The following is a 19,856-nucleotide window of genomic DNA, read 5'->3' as shown; positions in this document are numbered from 1 at the left end:
TGCCTGCTGTCATCCTTAAGGATGCTGCACATTGCTGGAAGTTGACACTCACACCTATGGTATGGCCAATCCACCTACCAACATGTGTTTTTGGACCGTGGAAGGAAACCGGAGCACCCACAGTGTTTTCCACAGTAATAACTGCCATAAGGTCTGACGAATCTGTTGTGACTTTTTCTACGTATCATCACTGTCCAAAAATACGTTTCTACAAAATAGTAACTTTACAGGAGAATAAAATAAAATAAAGCGTTTTTTAACTTTCAGTGGAAGTCAGTGTAAGAAGATTATATTCCAAATCATTTTGGAGCATTTCTATTGGTCCATTCATCATGAAATTTTCACATAAAGTGAAAGACAGCTGCTGTTTTCCAACGATTTCTTTACATTTTGTGTTTTTTTTTTCCAGTGTGTCAGTGTGAATGCTGAGCTGATTTCAACCATGCATTCCCTGCCAAAGTCCAGACCCAGCAGATGAAACTACAAGTATAAACACACAGATTTTATAAAAATCCGGACCAGTCGCTCTAATTATTCCTATAATTCCCCGAGAGATTACTCTCTCTGTGGTGGAAAGAAAACAAGGCTGGATGATGACACTTAATCTAAAGGCAAATATTAAGACTGTGTACTGCTCTCCTTCTGTTTAAATCAGCTTTAGTGAGAAAACAGACAAAGAGCTGATCCATCTGCTAAAGACAAACATAATGAATATAGATTGTGCTGGCGCAGGAAGTCAGCCGTTTTGCCAGCACTTGTGATTGACCACTATCGGACTTGATTAACCCAGAATGAGCAGGACGCTTCTCTCAGCAGCTCTCACAAATCCTCCCGGGTGTTCATTACGTTTCAGCCAAACAGATCTGAAGCTGAGATGATAGATTTCAGCTACTCTAGTCATCACTTTTTTTCAGGAGATGAGATGCTATGATTAGTTTAAGCAAAAAGAGTGATGCTTTCAATTCATGACATTTTTTTCTGCTCCATTCAGTCATTAGAATGTAAAAGGGTGCTATAAAGAAGGTTTAGTGTTGTTTTTTTTTTCTTTCACCCTCTGCCTTGTGCCGTGTATTGCATTGGCCACCATCCATAGTGCCGCAATCACAGCATTCAGAAGGCGGTGTTGTCCCTGCAGCAATTACCTCACAAAGGACAGTGAGGTGCTGAATGGGATGCTAGCAGAATGACAGAAGTTTTGGCATGAAGCTACAAAAGAAAAGAGCTTGCTGATCGTTTGTTTTCGAACAGGCTCGTCTAGAATCCAAGAACAATCCTCGTCTGCCAAGGCCTGAACTTTCAGAGGCGCCTGGCACGGCGAGGGAAGACAGGAGACGGGTGGCTTGACAAAAGCCGGCTTTGCCTCCTGCGTCATCTTCCACCCACAACTTTGTTTTCATCATCTTGTCATTCCAAATGGCTTTTGCCATCCTCGCAGTAGCGCTGACAGCCGGGCGCTTGCTCTCGCGGAACTGAGGGCGGAGGCCGAGTCATCATGTTGTCAGCTGGGAAATAAAGGAGGGCACTAAAGATGACGGGGGTTGGGGAAAGAGAAAGGAAGTACATGTCTTCTCTGCTGGGTTTTCAGGAGGAACCGCCTCGAGGCAGAAGGGCTTTCTGGGGTGCATCCGCTCGCTAAAGCTGAACGGGAAGAATCTGAATCTGGAGGCGAGGGCCACCGTCACCCCCGGGGTCCGGCCGGGATGCCCGGGGCATTGCAGCAGTTACGGGGCGCTGTGCCAGAACCAGGGCCGTTGTGTGGAAAGGCATAACGGCTTCGATTGTGACTGTGGATCCTCGCCGTTCTCTGGGACGTTCTGCCACAAAGGTGAGCACAGGTTTTCACAGCTGTTGATGCTTCTCTTAACACTGTAACGAAAGTGTGCTATTCCTTCAGGGAGTCATTTAGCATTCTGCCTCATTTGGTGCTAATTAGCAAAACCTTCCTGAGTTGAATTCACAGCGAAGATTCTGGACATCTCTGCTGGGACAGAGGACTTAGTTTGCACTATACACACTCGTGTAACATGTGCAGTGTTGGCGCTAGCATTACAAGTAGTGTCACTACACTTCCACTAGAGGGCACCTCAACAAAGTATGCTAACATGCTACAATTTGAAATGGTGAAAACTACTGACAGGAGAATGTGTAGACTCACTCATTTGAACTGAAAGGCTGCTTAACAATTTATTCTCAGACTGTTACTTTTTGAGTGCATCTGCTGATTAGATAAATGTTTAAAAAGGTTTTTTGTAACATATAATTGTAACTCAAACTTGAAATGTTTCCAACTCTTTGGTGATTTTATGGTAACTGTTACATAGTATTAAATATGACAACTGTCATATTATTTAACAAATAAAAGAGAGAGACATTAATATGCTAATATAATAACCATATCTAAATCGCTAGCTCACACATACTTTTGGATACAATATTATCCCCAAGAACAGAACAAATAGTTTCACATGATTTTGCAGTGCTTTTTTATGATGGAACTCATCACAAATGCAGTGGCGAAAAACTTGTCACTTGCCATTTTCAAACTACTGAAAGGCAGAGTTTGTAATTTAGATCCAAAATATTTTAGAACATTCAGAGAATGCTCACCATTTGCTAGATCTCTGGCTTGTTTGCATGCTGGAAAAAGCTCTGGTGTTAGTACACAGCCCTGGCTTGGTACAGGGTTTGAAATGTCTCAGACGTACACGCGCTGGGAAATGGCATCTGGAAATGTTTGGACCGTGGAGAGATCTCCAAAGTTTGAAAAGCATGAAGCAGGTTGATGACGTTGCTCTATTTATGCTCTGCAGGTGGCTTATTTTTATGTTTACAAATTACTTAAGGTGGAACTGAATCCAAATTCAGGAGACCACAAATCGCATGAAACTAAGCATAGACGGAAAGTGCTACATAACTAAACAGCTTGAGTTCGGTTGTAATACATACAGTGATTAAAAACTTCCAAACAAGTTAAACTTCAACCACGTACACAGTCAGTTTCTTATTCAAACATACCATTCCACCTTAAAAGATGCTGAGATTCTGAACAGAAACAAACATGAGGGCAAATTCTCCAGATTATTTTTAAACTTTTTTTTAAATAAATAAAAAAAAGTTACCATATAATGACTGTTAAGCACGAGAAGGTTTGCATTAATATCATTCACTATATATACTATATATATTCTTGCTGTGACCTTCTGAACCTGACAAATCCATTAATATCTAAAGCCTTCCCTCATGTAACTCAGATCTCCTCCTCTTTCCCAGACGTCTCTGCATATTTCAGACCTGGGACCTCTGTGTCCTATACCTTCAAAGAGCCATACGAGCTGAACAGGAATGCCAGCTCCCAGTCGTCCTCCATCTACTCTGACCTGACGCTGAAAGGAGAGAACGTGTCGCTCAGCTTCCGCACCAGCCAGGCTCCCGCCCTGCTGCTCTACGTCAGCTCCTACTACCGAGAGTACCTCGCCATCCTCCTGAACAGAAACGGTCTGAAACCTCACTAATCTCCCCCTCATTTCACTCACTGCAGCTTAAGCACATTCATTTGGATTAGCGCAGAGTCCCTGAGTCTCTCTTGGAGAAGGGCTTGTCAACTGCCTCCCGCTACACAGTTCTCACCGAGTAAATTACCTTGTGCCTTGAAACAGAGGCAGAAAAGCCCTAATTTGTGATCTCTCCCCCTGGTGGGGCACTTCGGGCTGATAGCTGTGATCCGTTAATCATACGCGGGCGATATTTAGTGACAGAGAAGTTGCTTTGGAGTCGCCATTAAAGCAGGGGGCCTTCATTAAGGCAGTGACCTTTTGAGTTAGTTAGCTTGATCGTCTAAGCGAGATCATTAAACTTGCGGAGCTTTAGATGATTTGCGGAAATACGTCTCTCATTTTCTCTCCCTCTATCTGGAGCCAGTAGACTCAGATTTATCTTCAGCACATGGCACACACCGACCTCAGAACCTCATCGGTCTCTGCCAAGTCAATTTAGACGGCTCGATGTATTAGCTTTACCACGGCAACGGAGCAATCGACAGTGGCGTGGTACTAATACCTGTTAGGCCAATTAGGGAAACGTTCGCAGCTTCATTTGACAGTTCGTAGATCCCCAGAGCCCCCCGTCCTGCCAGCTGAAAACTCCTACACATATTAGATGTGTCCAGTGGCGTGGGGCCCCCCAGAGTGTTTACCCACTCCACAGATGTGAAAGAGGCCGCTCTAGGCTATTTCTGTGGGAGACTCATTTGGAGAAAAGTTATCCGAAGCCTCAAAGATCTCGCCTTCTTCTTCTCAAACGGACTCCAAAATTCAGTGGATTGTGATGGATTATTCAATTGACTGCACTAAAGCCCTAGTTCGGAGGTTTTTACTGTAGTCTCACCTAATAGTGAGGTATTATTATTATTATTATTATTGCTAAGGAATATGGAACACTGAGCTCTGGGACTTTTTTTTTTTTTTTGTAACTATTGCCATTTCTCGTCTCGGTGCATTAATATAAAGGGGACATGCAGTTCTAATGCCCCTAAAAATTATGAAAATGAGTTTGTTTTAGTATGTGATATTGATAGGGGATTAAGTATTAATCCTCTTAAAAGCCAGCTTTGTAGTGCCATAGAAATACTAGTCGCTGGCATTGCATATTGATGTTGCTGTTGCGGCGTAAACATCAGAACTACGGCACTTTTACCGTGACTTTCCCACCGAGACAACACCGCTCCCAGCCTTTGATGTGAAAAGGGATGTTCTGTGCTTTTTAAAGGGCAATTGGATGTCAAGTACAAATTGCAGAACAACAGAGATGCGGAGGTTTTCCGATCAAACGCGAAGAACCTGGCCAACGGGCAGCTGCACAGAGTGTCCATCAGGAGAGTCTCCGAGAGCCTCAGCATTCAGGTGAGACGGACATGTAACACACTTCATTGAGATATCAAGGCCACTTTTTTGACAGGCGGCAAACTCCTGGTTTCTTTTTTCCTCCCTTCAAGTTCAAAGACAAAAAAAGATCTTTGCAGTTTGATGCAAACAATCACAAAGTCAGTAGATGGTTTAAACGCTCAAGTTCAGTCAAGGCTACAATAGGCAGAATGGTCAACATTGTGTTGTAAGGGGGTGTCACCTTGACTATAACGCTAACACAGCAGGGCTTTTTATTGCACTGGAAAGCTTGTGCTGAAGTAAAATGTCAGTTGTGAAAAACAGTCTGCTGTCTGCTACTCTTTTATCATTACTTCACACAGACTTGTATAAACCTAAATAAAAGTGTAGACAAACATATGTCAAATGCTTCCAAACAGGTTTCCTCTATGATACTTTTAAGCAGTTAACACTGTACTAGCCCTTGGCTGCCAAGGTTGAATTTGTTTTGTTACCATTAAAGTAATTTAGAAGAGTTTGGCGCATTTCCACCAACATTAACTGTTTCCCTAACCAGATATTTTGTTCCCAGCTGGAACCAAAGAATAGTAAGTTCTTCAGCAGGAAGCATGACGATGTCTATAAGTGTGTCATGCTAAATTAGATCTAGAAAGAGCTCAGAGCCTCAAATAAAGGGAATCTTTTTTTTTTTTTTTTAATCATTACACTTATATAGATTCTTCTCAGATACCCAAGGACGCTTTACCATCAACACTGCTCAGAAAGTCATTCCATGCAACACTCAATCCACACACACATTGGCAAGAAGCGTCAGCCAAAAGTGCACAGCGTACTCTTGACCAGCAGGACTGCATCAGGCATCAGGGATTCACCCAGGATAGAGCGCCAATCCATATCTGGGCATGCACACATTCAATCACACACATACCAGACATACATTCACATACACACTTATTCACACACACCAGGACTGTTTTTAGAGTAGCCACTGGACTGTGGGTGGAAACCAGAGACCCCAGAGGAAATCCACGCAAACACAGGAAATGGTGCAGTGGAGCAGGAAGTGTCATGGGTAGCATGTTATATAAATAAATATATTAATACAAAAACAGGAAAATGCTCCATCTGTGTGTTTTCTGGGGCTGGGGTCAGCACCATACATTGTGCCTTGGCTCCTTTTCTCCACAGTTCTCACAGTTCACAAACTCAAGGCTGTTCAGAACTTGACAAAATGTATATAATGTGTTATATATGTGTATAATATATCACTTTAGTCTACACCTTGCTGTAAACAGTGGATAAACCATGACTTATTCTTGACATATTCTTGTTTTCCATAAAACTGGTGGAAATGCAGCTGGTTCATGGAATAGCTCCAAGGTTCTTAGAACCCTGAATGGAACCAGTTCACGATATACATTTCTTTTGGTGGAAAAGGTCACTCCACTCTCTCTGGGTGGAAATTACGATCATCTCACTCCCCATCATTTAGGTCAATGCCAGCAAATTGCTGTGCCTGTTTGCTAACATATTAGAACTGAGCAGTTAGTGTTCTTCTCCAAGCATGTTGAACTGTCCAGTGCCATTTTGTTGCATTATATTGGAGATCTATGAGAAGGCAATGGAAAAATGTAGCTGAAGATCACTAACTGTGGTGCTCGTTTTCAGTGTGATATATAATAGCGTCTATTCCTGATCTGGACCTGGTCAGACTGTGCCAGCCAGATTAATCCATCCACAACTCTGAAGGGACGGAGGGATACAATAGCAGGTTTGCATAGTGATGGGCATAAACCCCTCACTACAAAGACTAAAGCTCATCGGAGGGTTCAGTGGATAAAACCATAAGCACTCATCTACAGAGATGTGGATATAAATGTTGTATGTGCTGCATACAACAAGAAAACTGGACTGGCCTGAATTCTGCAGTGAATGCTTGACCCCTGCCATGAATTTCTGAGTTCTATCGGGAGGCCTGCACAATACAAAATGTATGTGAGCCATACAATGTCAGGAAAAACAATGTACGGCTTGTTATTGTTTGCTGAAGGCACAGACCGTGTAAATGTCCCTTCAAAGGTACAGCAGGGGTCTTATAGTCCAGGTGTGTACCTAAAAGATACAGTACTTTCCCTTCCCCAGAATGACAGTGGAATATCTGTGTTTTTTCCTAAGTAGAAATGGACTAAATCAATATATAAATGATCATATATAGTCCTGTATAAATGACATATAAATGGATATATTATTTTAAAAAGGATGCCTTTTAGAAGATGTAAAAGACTTCCAGATACTTGGGGAAATCACCCAGTGCTGTTAAAATCTAGTTTTGTAGTTATTTTATTAGAGATTTAAAAGAGAAACCATTGGATCCATTGATGACATCATTGCTGTCAAAAGAATAAAGTAACTTTACAGGAGAAGCAAACAAAAAAACACTTTAATTTCAATGGAAGTGAATATAGAAATAGTTTTGAGCATGTTGTGCATTTCTATTGGTCCATATGCAAAATCATTCCAAATGGCAGCTAACCAATCTGCACAATGTCAGCCTTAAATATTCTTTTTAATTAGAGTCTCAGTCAAATGTTTGGACATGGCCACTCAGGGACGGTTTCCTTTGTTTTGGGCCATTTTTCACCAATTGTGAATGTACAGTACAGGTCAAAAGTTTGGACGTCTTCCGTTCAATGTTTTTTCTTTGTTTCTTTATTATTTTCTACATTGTAAATGAATATGGAAGACATTAAAACTTTGAAGGAATTATGCAGTAAACAGAAAAGTGTTAAACAAACCAGAATATGTTTTATACGTTAGATTCTTCAAAGTTGCCACCTTTTGTTTGATGCCAGCTTTGCACACTCTCTGCATTCTCTCAATCAGCGTCATGAGGTCTCTCATTTATCTGGAATGGTTTTCAGTGAACAGCTGTGGCCTCCTCAAGAGTTAATTTGTAGAACAGCTTGCCTTCTTAATGTTTTTGAGACTCTAAGTTGGGTTGTGTCGAGGTAGGGGCTGGTACACGGTTCTATAGAGTGAATAGCCCTCTTCCACCAATGTCACATGGGAGAATGTGTCCAAACTTTTGACTGGGACTGTTCCTGAAGTTTCATGCAACAAACTCAACAAAGTTGTCTTGAGTCCTGACCTGACACCGACCTGATACACTGCACTCCGAAATAGAAACATTAATTAAATGTAACTGCTTCTTTCCTTTGCTTCCAAAATGGATCTTTTAAGGAAGTGTGTTAGGAGTTAGACTTGCTTTAGTCACTGTACTGCTCCAGTCGATAAGCAATCTGCTCCGTTGAGCTGAAACAAGTCTGTGGCAGAGTGGTTTTCAGCAGATAACCCATACCAATTAGTCTAAGCCTCTCTGATAATCGCATTTCAAATATGTAAGCAAGGCTTCGGAAATCTTTCCAGAGTCAAGCACTTCCCACTTTTTTTTTTTTTATTTCCTCCCAGCCTCCCCCTGCAGAGCTTGGCGAGGCTTGGCGCTGTACAATGGCGTGTTTAAATGACTTTGAAGAGCGGCTTTAATTAAAAAACACTTGCCACGGAAGAACAGCCCCCTGATAGTTTTTGAAACATGAAAGCGCCAACGTCCTCTTCCACTTGACAATCCTCTGTGTTTACGGTCCTGATTCTGTTTTTGTGCATCTCCCAGATTGACCAGCACGCGAGGGAAGACTTCAACCTCACGTCAGACGTGGATTTCAACGCCATCAAAGCCGTGGTTATTGGGAAAGTGCACGGTGAGTAAGACCATTAAAAGCTGCAGACCGCCCGTCTGGGTTCAGCCATTAGAGAGCGCTCAATAAAGAAAGAGCTGTGATTGTTGAAAGTACAGTGCTTTCAAGCCCTTGCTTTGTATCCTATACTTTCGCATATGACGAAAAGTGCTGGCGTCAAAGAAATGCAGATGGAATGTCCCAGTAATTGATCATTATGTATTATTATCTGCATTTTAGACCCATACCAGAAAGGCAAAATGTCTAGGGATTGGGGGAAAAAACACAAAATGCAAAAGCTTCCAGGGCTTGTTTGTGCATTCAAGCGAGCGCACAGCCAATAAGATATTTTAAGGACGCCATATTTGCAGAGGTCTGTTTACTTCAAAGGCAAAATACTATAATTTTACATTATTGTTGCTTGCTGAAACGGAGAGAAATAGGTTGCATCCAAAGCTAGGAACACCAGCCATCACACAAGCTTTCAAAACTCCAAGACCCAACACTTACCCACAAGATGCTAAATTGAAAAGCGACTTGGCTCAAATTCATGAAATAATGGTATAATGCTTGTGTAATGACTCAATTTGCTTCATTTGTGAAGCAACTGGTGTAGTTACAAATGTAAAGACCATCCACAAACTGGTTTGAAAGCTCTCTGTAGTTGCTGTTGTAAAGATTCTATGCTTTCAGAAGGATGGGAAATGACCGTGAGCGCCACTCACCATGTTTTATATTGCTCTGTGTATACTCCACTGACAGTGACTTAGACCAGTCAGTTTCTACACACTTCACCTTTTATGTCAGAGAATAAACCTTCTGAATGACACATCAGCCTGGGATTCTCACTGTGAACTTTATATTCCTACTCACATTCTGAAGTATTTGTGTAGTGCTTTTAAAACTAGCCTTTGCCACAAAGCAGCTTTCCAGGAATCCAGGTCCAAGCACAATTCAGCATCTACACTACAAGTCAAAACCCTTTGTAGACACTATTTATAATTAGTGAATTCAACCGCTGTAAGTGGCAGCCAGTGTGGACACACAGCTCGTATAAGGTTAATAGAAAAGCAGTGAGAATAGATAAGGACAGGACAAAAAAACACATGCCCTAGGTCACCATGCCCACTGCCAAGCTTTGGCAAGAGGGGTATAAAGCCTCCCAGCATTGGCCTGTGGAGCAGTGGAACCAGTTGTTTATAGTGTAAATGAGCTCAATCCAATATATTTATCAAGATTGTGAGTCTTGTTCATGATCCAGACCTGTCCAGCTCTGGGAAAACTTTCAGCCATGTTCTGTAAGCTATAGACTGTCAGTTATCTCTCGTAGATGTTATGAAAAGCCACTGACATGTGACACAGACTCTAAAAAACCTGGCTGACTGTTGACTGTGTTGCACTTGTGGCACTTATTAAGTTTTTCATTACTATTCTAAAATTACAATCATGATGCAAAAGTAGTGCAGTGTTTGGAGTCTTGCCCAAGTACTTTTAGTGTATTCACACTAGGCCATCCATACAGTGCCCTGCACATTTGACCCCCAAAGATCAGTTTGTTTGACAAGGCCTGCTTGCAGAGGTGGGCCTGGACACAGTTCAACTGGAGTCAAGCACTTCACATGGCAGTGTGATCGCTAACCATGCCTGAGCACGGAATTTAACCGTGATGCCAATGAACATAACGGCAAAGGGATCACTCTGTCTCCTGCTGTACCACATTTGCTTAATACAGTATACAAAAACTTTGAGATATTTGGAAACATTCATGAATATTTGCCTTTGCAAGGCCATAGTCATAATATATGCTCAAATCTGGGAGCAAAATATTGGCACATGTAGCTCACACCTCTTCAGCCTTAGGTTCCTTAACATTTTGAAGATGCTCTTTTTATTTCTATGCATTTTTGTTCAAAATTTCTGTTCAACCTTAAATGGTGCAAGCGCCGGAACGTAAAAAGAAAATACGAATAAGAAGCTGATGAAGTCTTCCATTCTTTTGGACTTTCTTTTTAATTTCCTTTAGAGTCCTCATTTTAAAGTGATCATTTCCCAAATTTTTGTTTGCATATCCACCTTAACTGATGCCACGTTTGTGAGCCTGCCTTATTTAAGGTGGACAGGGCAATTCGAATAAAATCTGACCAGGATTTCTATATTTAGTTCTTCCTAATTTTGCAGATTTCTTTTTCAAAGTATTTTTTTAATTCAGAAATGTTTAAGTGAGAACTCCATTATTCCACTACCCTATCCTCTCACCCCACCCTGGTAGATTTAATGCCCCCAAGTGTTCAGTTCATGGCTAGATCCTTTGCCTGTAAAGCGCTGAGAGTGACTGCTTACAAAACAACACCAAACAAGCCACAAAGTAATAACAGTTATGAACTTACTCCATTGTTCTGTGCTCAAGCACAGCCTTTATTCAAAACAAAAAGCCACAGTCTGTTGACGTGAGAAATGCGAACGCCGCCAGCAGAGTGGTGTCTGGAGGAGGGGAGATCATGCTCAGGTATGGCAAGGCAACCAGGCCAAGTGTGATTACACACTTATTGTGCTTATCCTTATTGGGAATCAAACCCTTATCTTCTGAATACAAGGCAGCGTTGCTGCCCACTGCACTCCACCACACTGACTGGGCCATAAAAGCACCACATGTGGGCTAAATAATGCGCATGCACAGCTTCAATGCTTTATTGAATAGAATAGAATCAACACAATGATGTATGAGCGTTTAACAATGAGTATAAATACTTGGGCATTATAAAGGGTGTAATAAAACCATATTAAATATTCGTGATTCACATAAATAGCTAATTCTTTGCCCAAAACAGCTTAATGTGACCCATATAATCACTTTCTGATTATTGTTAGCTTCAATACAAGGCAAGAACTAAAATGTGCAGGGCCTTGTACATTCTATTAGCGATAGAGGATCTAAGACTCAAAAAGTTGGAAATCATTGATTCATTATGTATAGCCACTTATACAGTTCAGGGTGGCGGTGGGTCCGGAGGCTCCCCGGAATCACTGGGTGTAAGGCAGGAACACGCCCTGAAGAGGGCGTCAGTCCTTTGCAGGTGGACACACACCCACACATTCACTCCTACACTCACACCTATGGACACCTTTGAGTCGCCAGTCCACCTACCCATGTGTGTTTTTGCTCTACATATATTGATATTTTGTTAACCCCTTTCCACCCTGTCCATCAATAGTCAGGACCACCACAGGACCACCACAGGGCACCTATGATTTGGGTAATGGATCATTCTCAGAACTGCAGTGACACTCCCGTGGTGGTACGAGTGGATCAGACACAGCAGTGGTGCTGGAGTGGAAACCCTATGTCCACTCACTGTCCACTCTGCTGTAGATAAAAGTCAGAGACAGTAGCTCATCTGTTGCTGCACAGTTTGTGTTAATCGTGCTGTAGTCCTGCATTGGTCGCTGGCCACAGGACGCTTTTTCTCTGGATAACATCTCTCCATCTCATCCAAAAGGTGTTTACTGTTGTATCACTCTGGAGAACACAGTCCCCCCCAAGCATTTGGAGATACAGTGAATATTAGGATTAGCTCAGGTCTTTGTGACATTGAAGAACTGTCTAGTTTTCCTGTTACTTTCCAGAACTCCTCATTTCTTATTCTGAATGAAGACTTTGAAGGTATTAGGCTGCCATTCTGTAGATATCAGCATCCATCTACCACCAGCCGTCACGTCTGAAGACAAGTGATCCCGTTTCAGTGGCAGCTACAAAGCTACTGTACCCACCCCCTATCACAGCTATTACCAAAAAAGCTATTTGTTTCAGGTAATAGTACATTTTTCCTTCTTCTGCATCTTCCATCAAAGTGGAACAAGTTAATTTGCTCCATCCATCTGAAGGCCACATTCCATAAAGGAACAGACTTGTCTTTAGGTAGTAAACTGCTGGTGGAGTGTACTGGTGGGAGGAAGTAGTGGTGTCTTTCCAGTCCTCTAACACTTTTCAAGTGTAGGATTCTGCATGTAATGGTCTTTGACACATCTCTAGCTCCACTTTAGAGGCCAGTCCTGACCTGGGAGACCACAGGGATGGTTTTCTCACATCTGAAAGGTTTCTGTCATTCATTGTCTCTCTTGGCTTTCATAACGAAGCTGGAGCACTTCTTAGTTGCTGCTTTTTTGGGTGTCACTAACACAACAATGGCTACTGTTTTTATCCTGATATCGAGGATTTAAGGCTAGTTCTTGCCTTAAACGTCAGTAAATCGATTAGAATGTGTGATCAGCCATACTTCCAATGCCTCCAATCATTTTCTGAATAGTCCTCTCAACTACTTTTTAACCCTACTTCAAATACATGTGCATGAGAAACATTAGCACCTCATTTTTTTACCTTTTCGAGATTTTACAAGTTTATTCTCGTCAGTCAGTTGTCAGTTTGCAATATAACACTCAGACGAAACGAGCCAGAAATTGGCACAAAGCTTAGCACATCGGGTCCTCTGAATACACACAGTAAGCTGGAGGATCTCATTTAACCAGTGGTGAAAATATGCACAGCGTGAAGCTTTTTTATACTCTGAGCTTTTTATATTTACATATAAAACACAAAGGCTTCTCATATTTACATTGCAAATAGACTTAGAGAAAAAGACTTAGTGTTACTCCAAGGTGAATTGTGCACACACAGTCCATTTTAATTCAGAGGTATTCATATAGTAAGTCCAGTTATAACATTTGTCCAGGACTTTTATTTTGTAAAAACATGTAAAAAGCAGTAAATGGATATAAGAGCTTCACTTGTTTTCTGCGCGTATGAACACATGCGTCTGCTCTGGGTGGGATGCAAAACTTTTCAACTATTTATTATAATAAAATAATGCAATGTTACAAAGTGTTACATTGAGAAAAAATGAGTATTTTAAAAAAGAAATAAGTATTAAAAATATATAAAGGGGCGGCACGGTGGCGCAGCAGGTAGTGTCGCAGTCACACAGCTCCAGGGACCTGGAGGTTGTGGGTTCGAATCCCGCTCCGGGTGACTGTTTGTGAGGAGTTGATGTGTTCTCCCTGTGTCTGTGTGGGTTTCCTCCCACGGTCCAAAAGACACACATTGGTAGGTGGATTGGCGACTCAAAAGTGTCCGAAGATGTGAGTGTGCAAGTGAATATGTGTTGCCTTGTAAAGGACTGGCGCCCCCTCCAGGGTGTGTTCCTGCCTTGCGCCCAATGATTCCAGGTAGGCTCTGGACCCACAGTGACCCTGAACTGAACAAGTGCTTACAGACAATGAATGAACGAATGAAAAATATACATAGTTTAATGACACAGTCATCTAACAATATATTGTTAATCTGAACTCTCTAGTGTTGCCCCTTGCAGTTCCTGCGCACCCCACAAGGAGGGAGCACCCTATAGTTTGAATATTTCTACCCTAATCTGATCTAACCAAAACTGTCACTATTTCCATCTACAAATCAATACATCGCTGTACCTCTAGGCGCTGCTGCATCTACAGCACTGTGATTTAAAACTCCAAAGTGTAGGACTGCAGACTCAGTGCAAAAAATAAGTTCCACTGTCCACTCAGGTTTGGGCAGAGTGTACTGAGCCATTTTCTCATAAAGCCTAGGCTCCTCTGGGGCCCTCAATATTGTTTGACTGGGTGTAACCTTGTTTGGCTCTTTAGGTCGATTCTTGTTACCCAGAGAGCAGTTGACCATATTACGCAGATTTCCACATCCGGCTTGATCTGATTTTAATGGCGGCTGAGGGGAGGCGGCGGTGCTGGGCTCTCTCCACAATATTTAGTGAGATCTCCCCTGTGTTGTTAGCATGAGCCCGGAAGCGAATTACCCATAACCCCATGTATAGTGTGTCATGGAGGGGATTAGTGAGCCAGCATGAAAGCGGATTCTGTGTCATTCCCAGCAAAGCCTGCCATCGATCATCCCCGGCAAATTGGCCTGTAATGAATACGGAATCAAACGCAAAAACATGCATGAAGCATTTCAACAGTGAGGGCTGGGGCCCAGGGCCAAAATTCATAAAGAAGTGTCAGAGTAGCAGCTGATTTAGGTCCGGTTTTCCTATAAAAAGAGGAGTCTGATCCAACATCAGCCCTCCTACTTGCTTTATTAATAGAAATCCAAGACGTAGGGTTCTGAGGGTGCTGCAGGAAAGCTCACATTTTTTAAATCAAAGTTTGATGTGCATGCTTACACACACCATGTCCAACATTTTATCAGCCCCATTTAATCCGCACCTATTGTGGTGCAGTGTACAGATGTTCAATTATTCAAACGCAGCTGGTAAAATCTCCAATGAAAGCATAAAAAATATTGGCACATTATTCAGCTGCAAATGAGCCTAAGTCACAATGCTTAATGTTATGTACCCGCTGTAGGGGTATAAAACACCAAAAGGATTGGGCTGTAGGACAGTGAATCTCTCTGGAGTGATGGAGCACCATCCAGTGTCATTAGGAAGAGTTGAAGAGATGTTTGTGATCCAGAACTAATCATTCATCATTAGCGCCTGACCTCCCTGATGTTCCTATGGCTGAATTAAATTCACTCTTTTCCATTCATAATACAGGCCCCACTCCATGGCTGTCTGTGAGGAGTTTGGTGTGTTCTCCCAGTGTCGGCATGGGTTTCCTCCGGGTGCTCCTGTTTCCTCCCACTGTCCCAAAAAGCTTGTTGGTAGGTAGATTGGTGACTCAAAAGTGTCCACAGCTGTGAGTGTGTGAGTCTGGAGCCTACCCAGAAACACACCCTGGAGGGGGCGCCAGTCCTTCACAGAGCGACACACACTTACACCTATGGACACTTTTGCTTGAGTCACCAATCCACCTACCAGTGTATGTTTTTGGACAGTGGGAGGAAACCAGAGCACCCAGAGGACACCCACACGGACACAGGGAGAACACAGAGGGTCACCCAGAGCAGGACTTGAAGCCACAACCGCCAGGTCCCTGGAGCTGTGTGACTGTGACACTACCTGCTGCACCACCTGTTTAATATATGTGATCTTTTATTAGTGCAGTTTATGACCACTGACAGTGGTCTTTTGAAGTTACATTCCAAAATATCTGTTAAAAAGCAGTTCTGACGTGTTCTGAGAGAAGCAGATTCTCTTTGGTCCGACCCCACAACACATTTGCTTCACCACATGGACTGTAGAAGTTTCGTCATTTTTCCAGTGGTTCATTTACGTATTTACTACGAACCATGCTTTAAGATGCTTTAAAACCCTTCTAGCCCTCACTTGACATTGGGCATGGTGACTTTAGACTCCATGGCAAACTGTCCAGAGCATGCTATTCTAAGCAGATTATACTGTGATGTGTATATCTTGGTGCAGCTTAAAAGTAGCTGATGTCAGAGAAAGGATGGTCTAAATACTTTCGGATGTATAGGTGTTTATGCTGATTTCACATTAACATTGACCATGTCCCCGTCACAACCTGGATATCAGCATGAAGCATGCATCCTGTGCTTTTAGAACAACAAAGTGCCACTCCCTGGCTTTGCTGTAAAAAAAAACATGGTTGAAGGTGAGGTTATTCCATTCAGAGTCATAAGCAGCAAGAGCCAATAGTCCATAACATCAAGCTACACGATCTGAAGCTCTATTTGTTTTTTTCTTTACACTATCATTTTTGGTAAGCTACATAATAACAGTTGGATAATGGCACATGATGGGGAAAGACATTTCTCTTTAGCCTGGAGGCACCTGAAAGGAATCCTTCAAGAATAAACATTTGTACACAGCAAAGCAGAGTCACACAAAATGGCTTTAAAATTCGATGTGTTGGGTTTTAAAAGCTTTGCACTCTCTCTCCGGGGCGATAGGCAGAGGTAAAGGCTGTTTAGTCACACAATGCAAGCTATTTCAGTTCATGTGATGAAGGTGAAAATGAGCAACACATACTCACCGCAGGAGAACTGGCTCATACAGAGTCCAGCCCTGAGCTAGACGTCCAGCTGCTGGCATTGAGCATTCAGATTTAACCACATTAGTTAACAGCAGGCATGGAAAAAATAATATGTGGCAGTTCACAACATAATGGTGTCACAGGGTTCATAGAGTGTCCCCATTGCAGACACAAACTTACAGCTTGTAGAATCTCTACAGAATATGAATAAAACCTGAGCATAAGCAGTGCAGCCTCTGCACATGAGCCTAAGGTCCCAACGTCTAATGCCAACTGTTGGTTTGAGGGGTATAAACCCCACAGACATTGGGCTGTGAAACAGTGCAAGTCTGGAGCACCATTCAATATTGTAGAGATCAGTTGGAACTGGGTCAGTGAACCGAAACTAAGAGCTACATTCAGTCAAATCCTCACAGAAATGTTCCAGCATTGTAGGGCAGGGGGTGGAAATCACAGAGGGGTTGGTGAGGCAGTTTCCCCCTTCCTGGGAAAAAAAAATCTTTGTAAACATATATTTTTAAATAATATGCCAATTGTTTCTAGGATTTGGATTGATTTCCACACTTCATCTGCATCACAGTTTCTGGGGCTTTGCTCAAGCCATGTTCACTGTTCACAAATCCAGTGTCTGTTTTAACCAGGACAGTGGCACAGCCACAGCTAAACGAATAAAGTCAGGAAAGAGTCATGGTTAATCCACTGTTAACAGCAGGTTCAGATCAGATCAAAGAGTTCACTTAGAAATGATTCAGAGCTTTGTTTGTTTTAAGAGTCTATTCCAGGAGTCCCGACATAGCAGCAGGTAGTGCTGTGTCATTTTTTTAGTGTCTGGTTTTATATTTTTGTTATGTGCCTGTGTCATTCTCTGTAATTTTATATTGTGGGATTGGTAACAGAAAACCAAAACAATGAGAGATGAAATTAAAGACTCCATGGGGCAGCTATGGCCTGAAGGTCAGAAAAGCAGGCTTGGGGCTGGAAGGTCATAGGTTCCATCCCCTCATTTGACAGGGAAATGGGGCAGGGGAGTAAAGGAACAATGCTGTTTCCTCCCTCAATATCAAAGGCCGCCTAACCCCCAATTGGGCCTAATGCTCCCGGTGTTTGTGTTCACTGCCTCTAGTGCACTAACGTGTGTTTACTGAATGGGTTTATTGCAATGACAAAAAAGCAGTATATAACTACACTAATGAGAGCCCTTGGACAAGACTCCCAACACTGTATTAATCTAATATTGTAACAATAAGTGTGTCTGCTTTTGGCCAGCGCGCAAACCATTTATTGCATTGTACAACTCAGTGACTAACTTGCAATCTACCACCTCCAGTGACCGTGTGAAGGCTGATATCATGATGATCTTAAATTGGTCTTGTATTCTGTTGATTTGTCTGTCAATAATATTTAATTATCTGTTTCTATCTCTCGCTGTTTCTCTTTCTTTCTTCGTCTCTGTGTAAAGAATCAGAAGAGATGGATCCAGAGATAGCCCGACTGAATTCTCTGGGCTTCACCGGCTGCCTGTCAGTCGTCCAGTTTAACTCCGTAGCTCCTCTGAAGGCAGCGCTGCTATATCCAGACACCAGTCCTGTGGTTGTCACAGGCTCGCTGACGGAATCCAACTGCGGATCCTCATCATCTTCCAGCCCCTATGCCGCAGAGACCACCCACTCTCTCTCGGGTAAGCCTGGCAAATTCACACTGGTTACAGAGCCAAGCATTCTCCACACTGCCTCTGCCTTAGTTCAGCAAAAAAAATACACAGATTTACACAGCTCTCCCTCACCCCAGATGTAAATACAATAGTGAATCATTGTTTATTTGTAAACACAAACACAACACAAGCAGCCATCTTGAAGAAATGACTACTGTCCATACTAATAAGTCTGGTGCTACTTTAGTAAGCTCCTTTAGCAACCGAAGCTTATAACCCACTAAAACCTGCCATGAGAACCAGACACAGATTGTTTAGTCGTCCCTGAATGAACCAGTTTATGCTCCAAAGAGTGTGTTACTCTTTACATGGGGAGGCCATGTTTAACATAGGTTTAGTGCATAATCCCACACACATCCAGGCGACTAGGTGTCAGTAAAATGGCTTTTTATATCATGAAGGAAATATAATTAGAGAAAATGACTTTAATTCTTTAAACCCAAATGTTGATTATTGAGAAATATAAAAATATACTGATTAATTATAAAAAATAAACAACAAACCATCAAAATAACACCCTTGGAGAAGAATTGGGGACGTAATATAGTCTTTAGCACATCTACAATAACAGAATTGTTTCAAGACCCGAAGGAGCTCTAAATATGAACACAAACATCTGTAAAATTTGTCCCGGATATTAACTGAACTTTATCCTTCTTGCGTTCTATAACTTGAAGGTAATGTCCGGGTCAGCACACGTGTGAATAGGGCCTAGAATGTTCCGGAAGATCACACCGTATCTACTGCACAGGCACCGCCCCATGCCAAAAGCATGCAGAATATTTCCAGCTGTGAAAAATCTCCCACTGTGCCCTAAATGTGTGAAAGCTATATATATATATGTAACTGGGGTAAGGGACAGCTTGTTTATATATACTTTTTCTATCTTTCATTAATTTTTTAAAGTTACAATTTCCACTGATCTTCTAGAATTCAGGAATGCATGAAGCTTCTATGATTATTCAAAATTTATCACACACAGGTGAGTTTCATATCTCTTTTATAGACTTGTTTGCCTTCCTGAAAGTCTCATTTTCACAAAAAAGAAAAAAAAAAAACGTTATCAATGGCTCGGTGAATACATCCACATCCCCTAATTAAATTAGCAGCATAATGATTCAAATGTGGCCAATCAGTTTATTAATCTGCATGAGAGAGAATTTCATTTGCATAATCTTTCTTCTGCCTCTCTCTCTCTCTCTCTCTCCATTTCTACTTTCGCGCTTTAGTGCCTTCTCATGGGCTGGAGATGTACTCTTCAATGAGCCATGTCCTGGGAATGATGAGTGTTTTGAATCATGCTGATGCCTCTGTTTTCTGTTTTCTCTTCTCTTCTTCCTGCTGTAGATCATTTCGGTACTGTAGGTACAGGCGAGCCAGTAGTCAATGCAATCAGCAGTGACTCAGCTTTGATTGGAGGTAACGGTGATCCCAGTCCACTTTGCTCACTTTGATTTGATGAGAAAATGACCATGCCTCCACGGAAGCTGGCGTCCAGCCTTGTTTCATTGGTTCATCTCTGTCACTGTTGTTTGATTTTGTTTGTTTTCTGCAGTGTCGGTGCACTTGTACGTCTCTATACTTTTGCTGCACCTCTCGTTCTAGGACTCA

The 19,856-nt window shown here is 42.1% G+C and overlaps 1 protein-coding gene across 1 annotated transcript in view; it reads left to right on the top strand.

Moving 5' to 3' along the window:
- Nucleotides 1-19,856, top strand: part of cntnap3 (contactin associated protein family member 3) — a 192,631-nt gene that overhangs the window by 164,301 nt on the left and 8,474 nt on the right. Inside the window, exons 18-23 of the mRNA XM_066650672.1 lie at nucleotides 1,586-1,825; nucleotides 3,271-3,495; nucleotides 4,765-4,898; nucleotides 8,551-8,638; nucleotides 17,994-18,212; nucleotides 19,593-19,664. Of these exons, the coding sequence (XP_066506769.1) occupies nucleotides 1,586-1,825; nucleotides 3,271-3,495; nucleotides 4,765-4,898; nucleotides 8,551-8,638; nucleotides 17,994-18,212; nucleotides 19,593-19,664 (978 nt within the window). The remainder of the gene's footprint in view (nucleotides 1-1,585; nucleotides 1,826-3,270; nucleotides 3,496-4,764; nucleotides 4,899-8,550; nucleotides 8,639-17,993; nucleotides 18,213-19,592; nucleotides 19,665-19,856) is intronic.

The sequence above is a fragment of the Hoplias malabaricus genome, chromosome 18 (assembly GCF_029633855.1).
Source record: "Hoplias malabaricus isolate fHopMal1 chromosome 18, fHopMal1.hap1, whole genome shotgun sequence".
NCBI lineage: Eukaryota > Metazoa > Chordata > Actinopteri > Characiformes > Erythrinidae > Hoplias > Hoplias malabaricus.
Note: the sequence above shows the minus strand (reverse complement) of the source record. Positions and strands in the feature narration are given on the sequence as shown.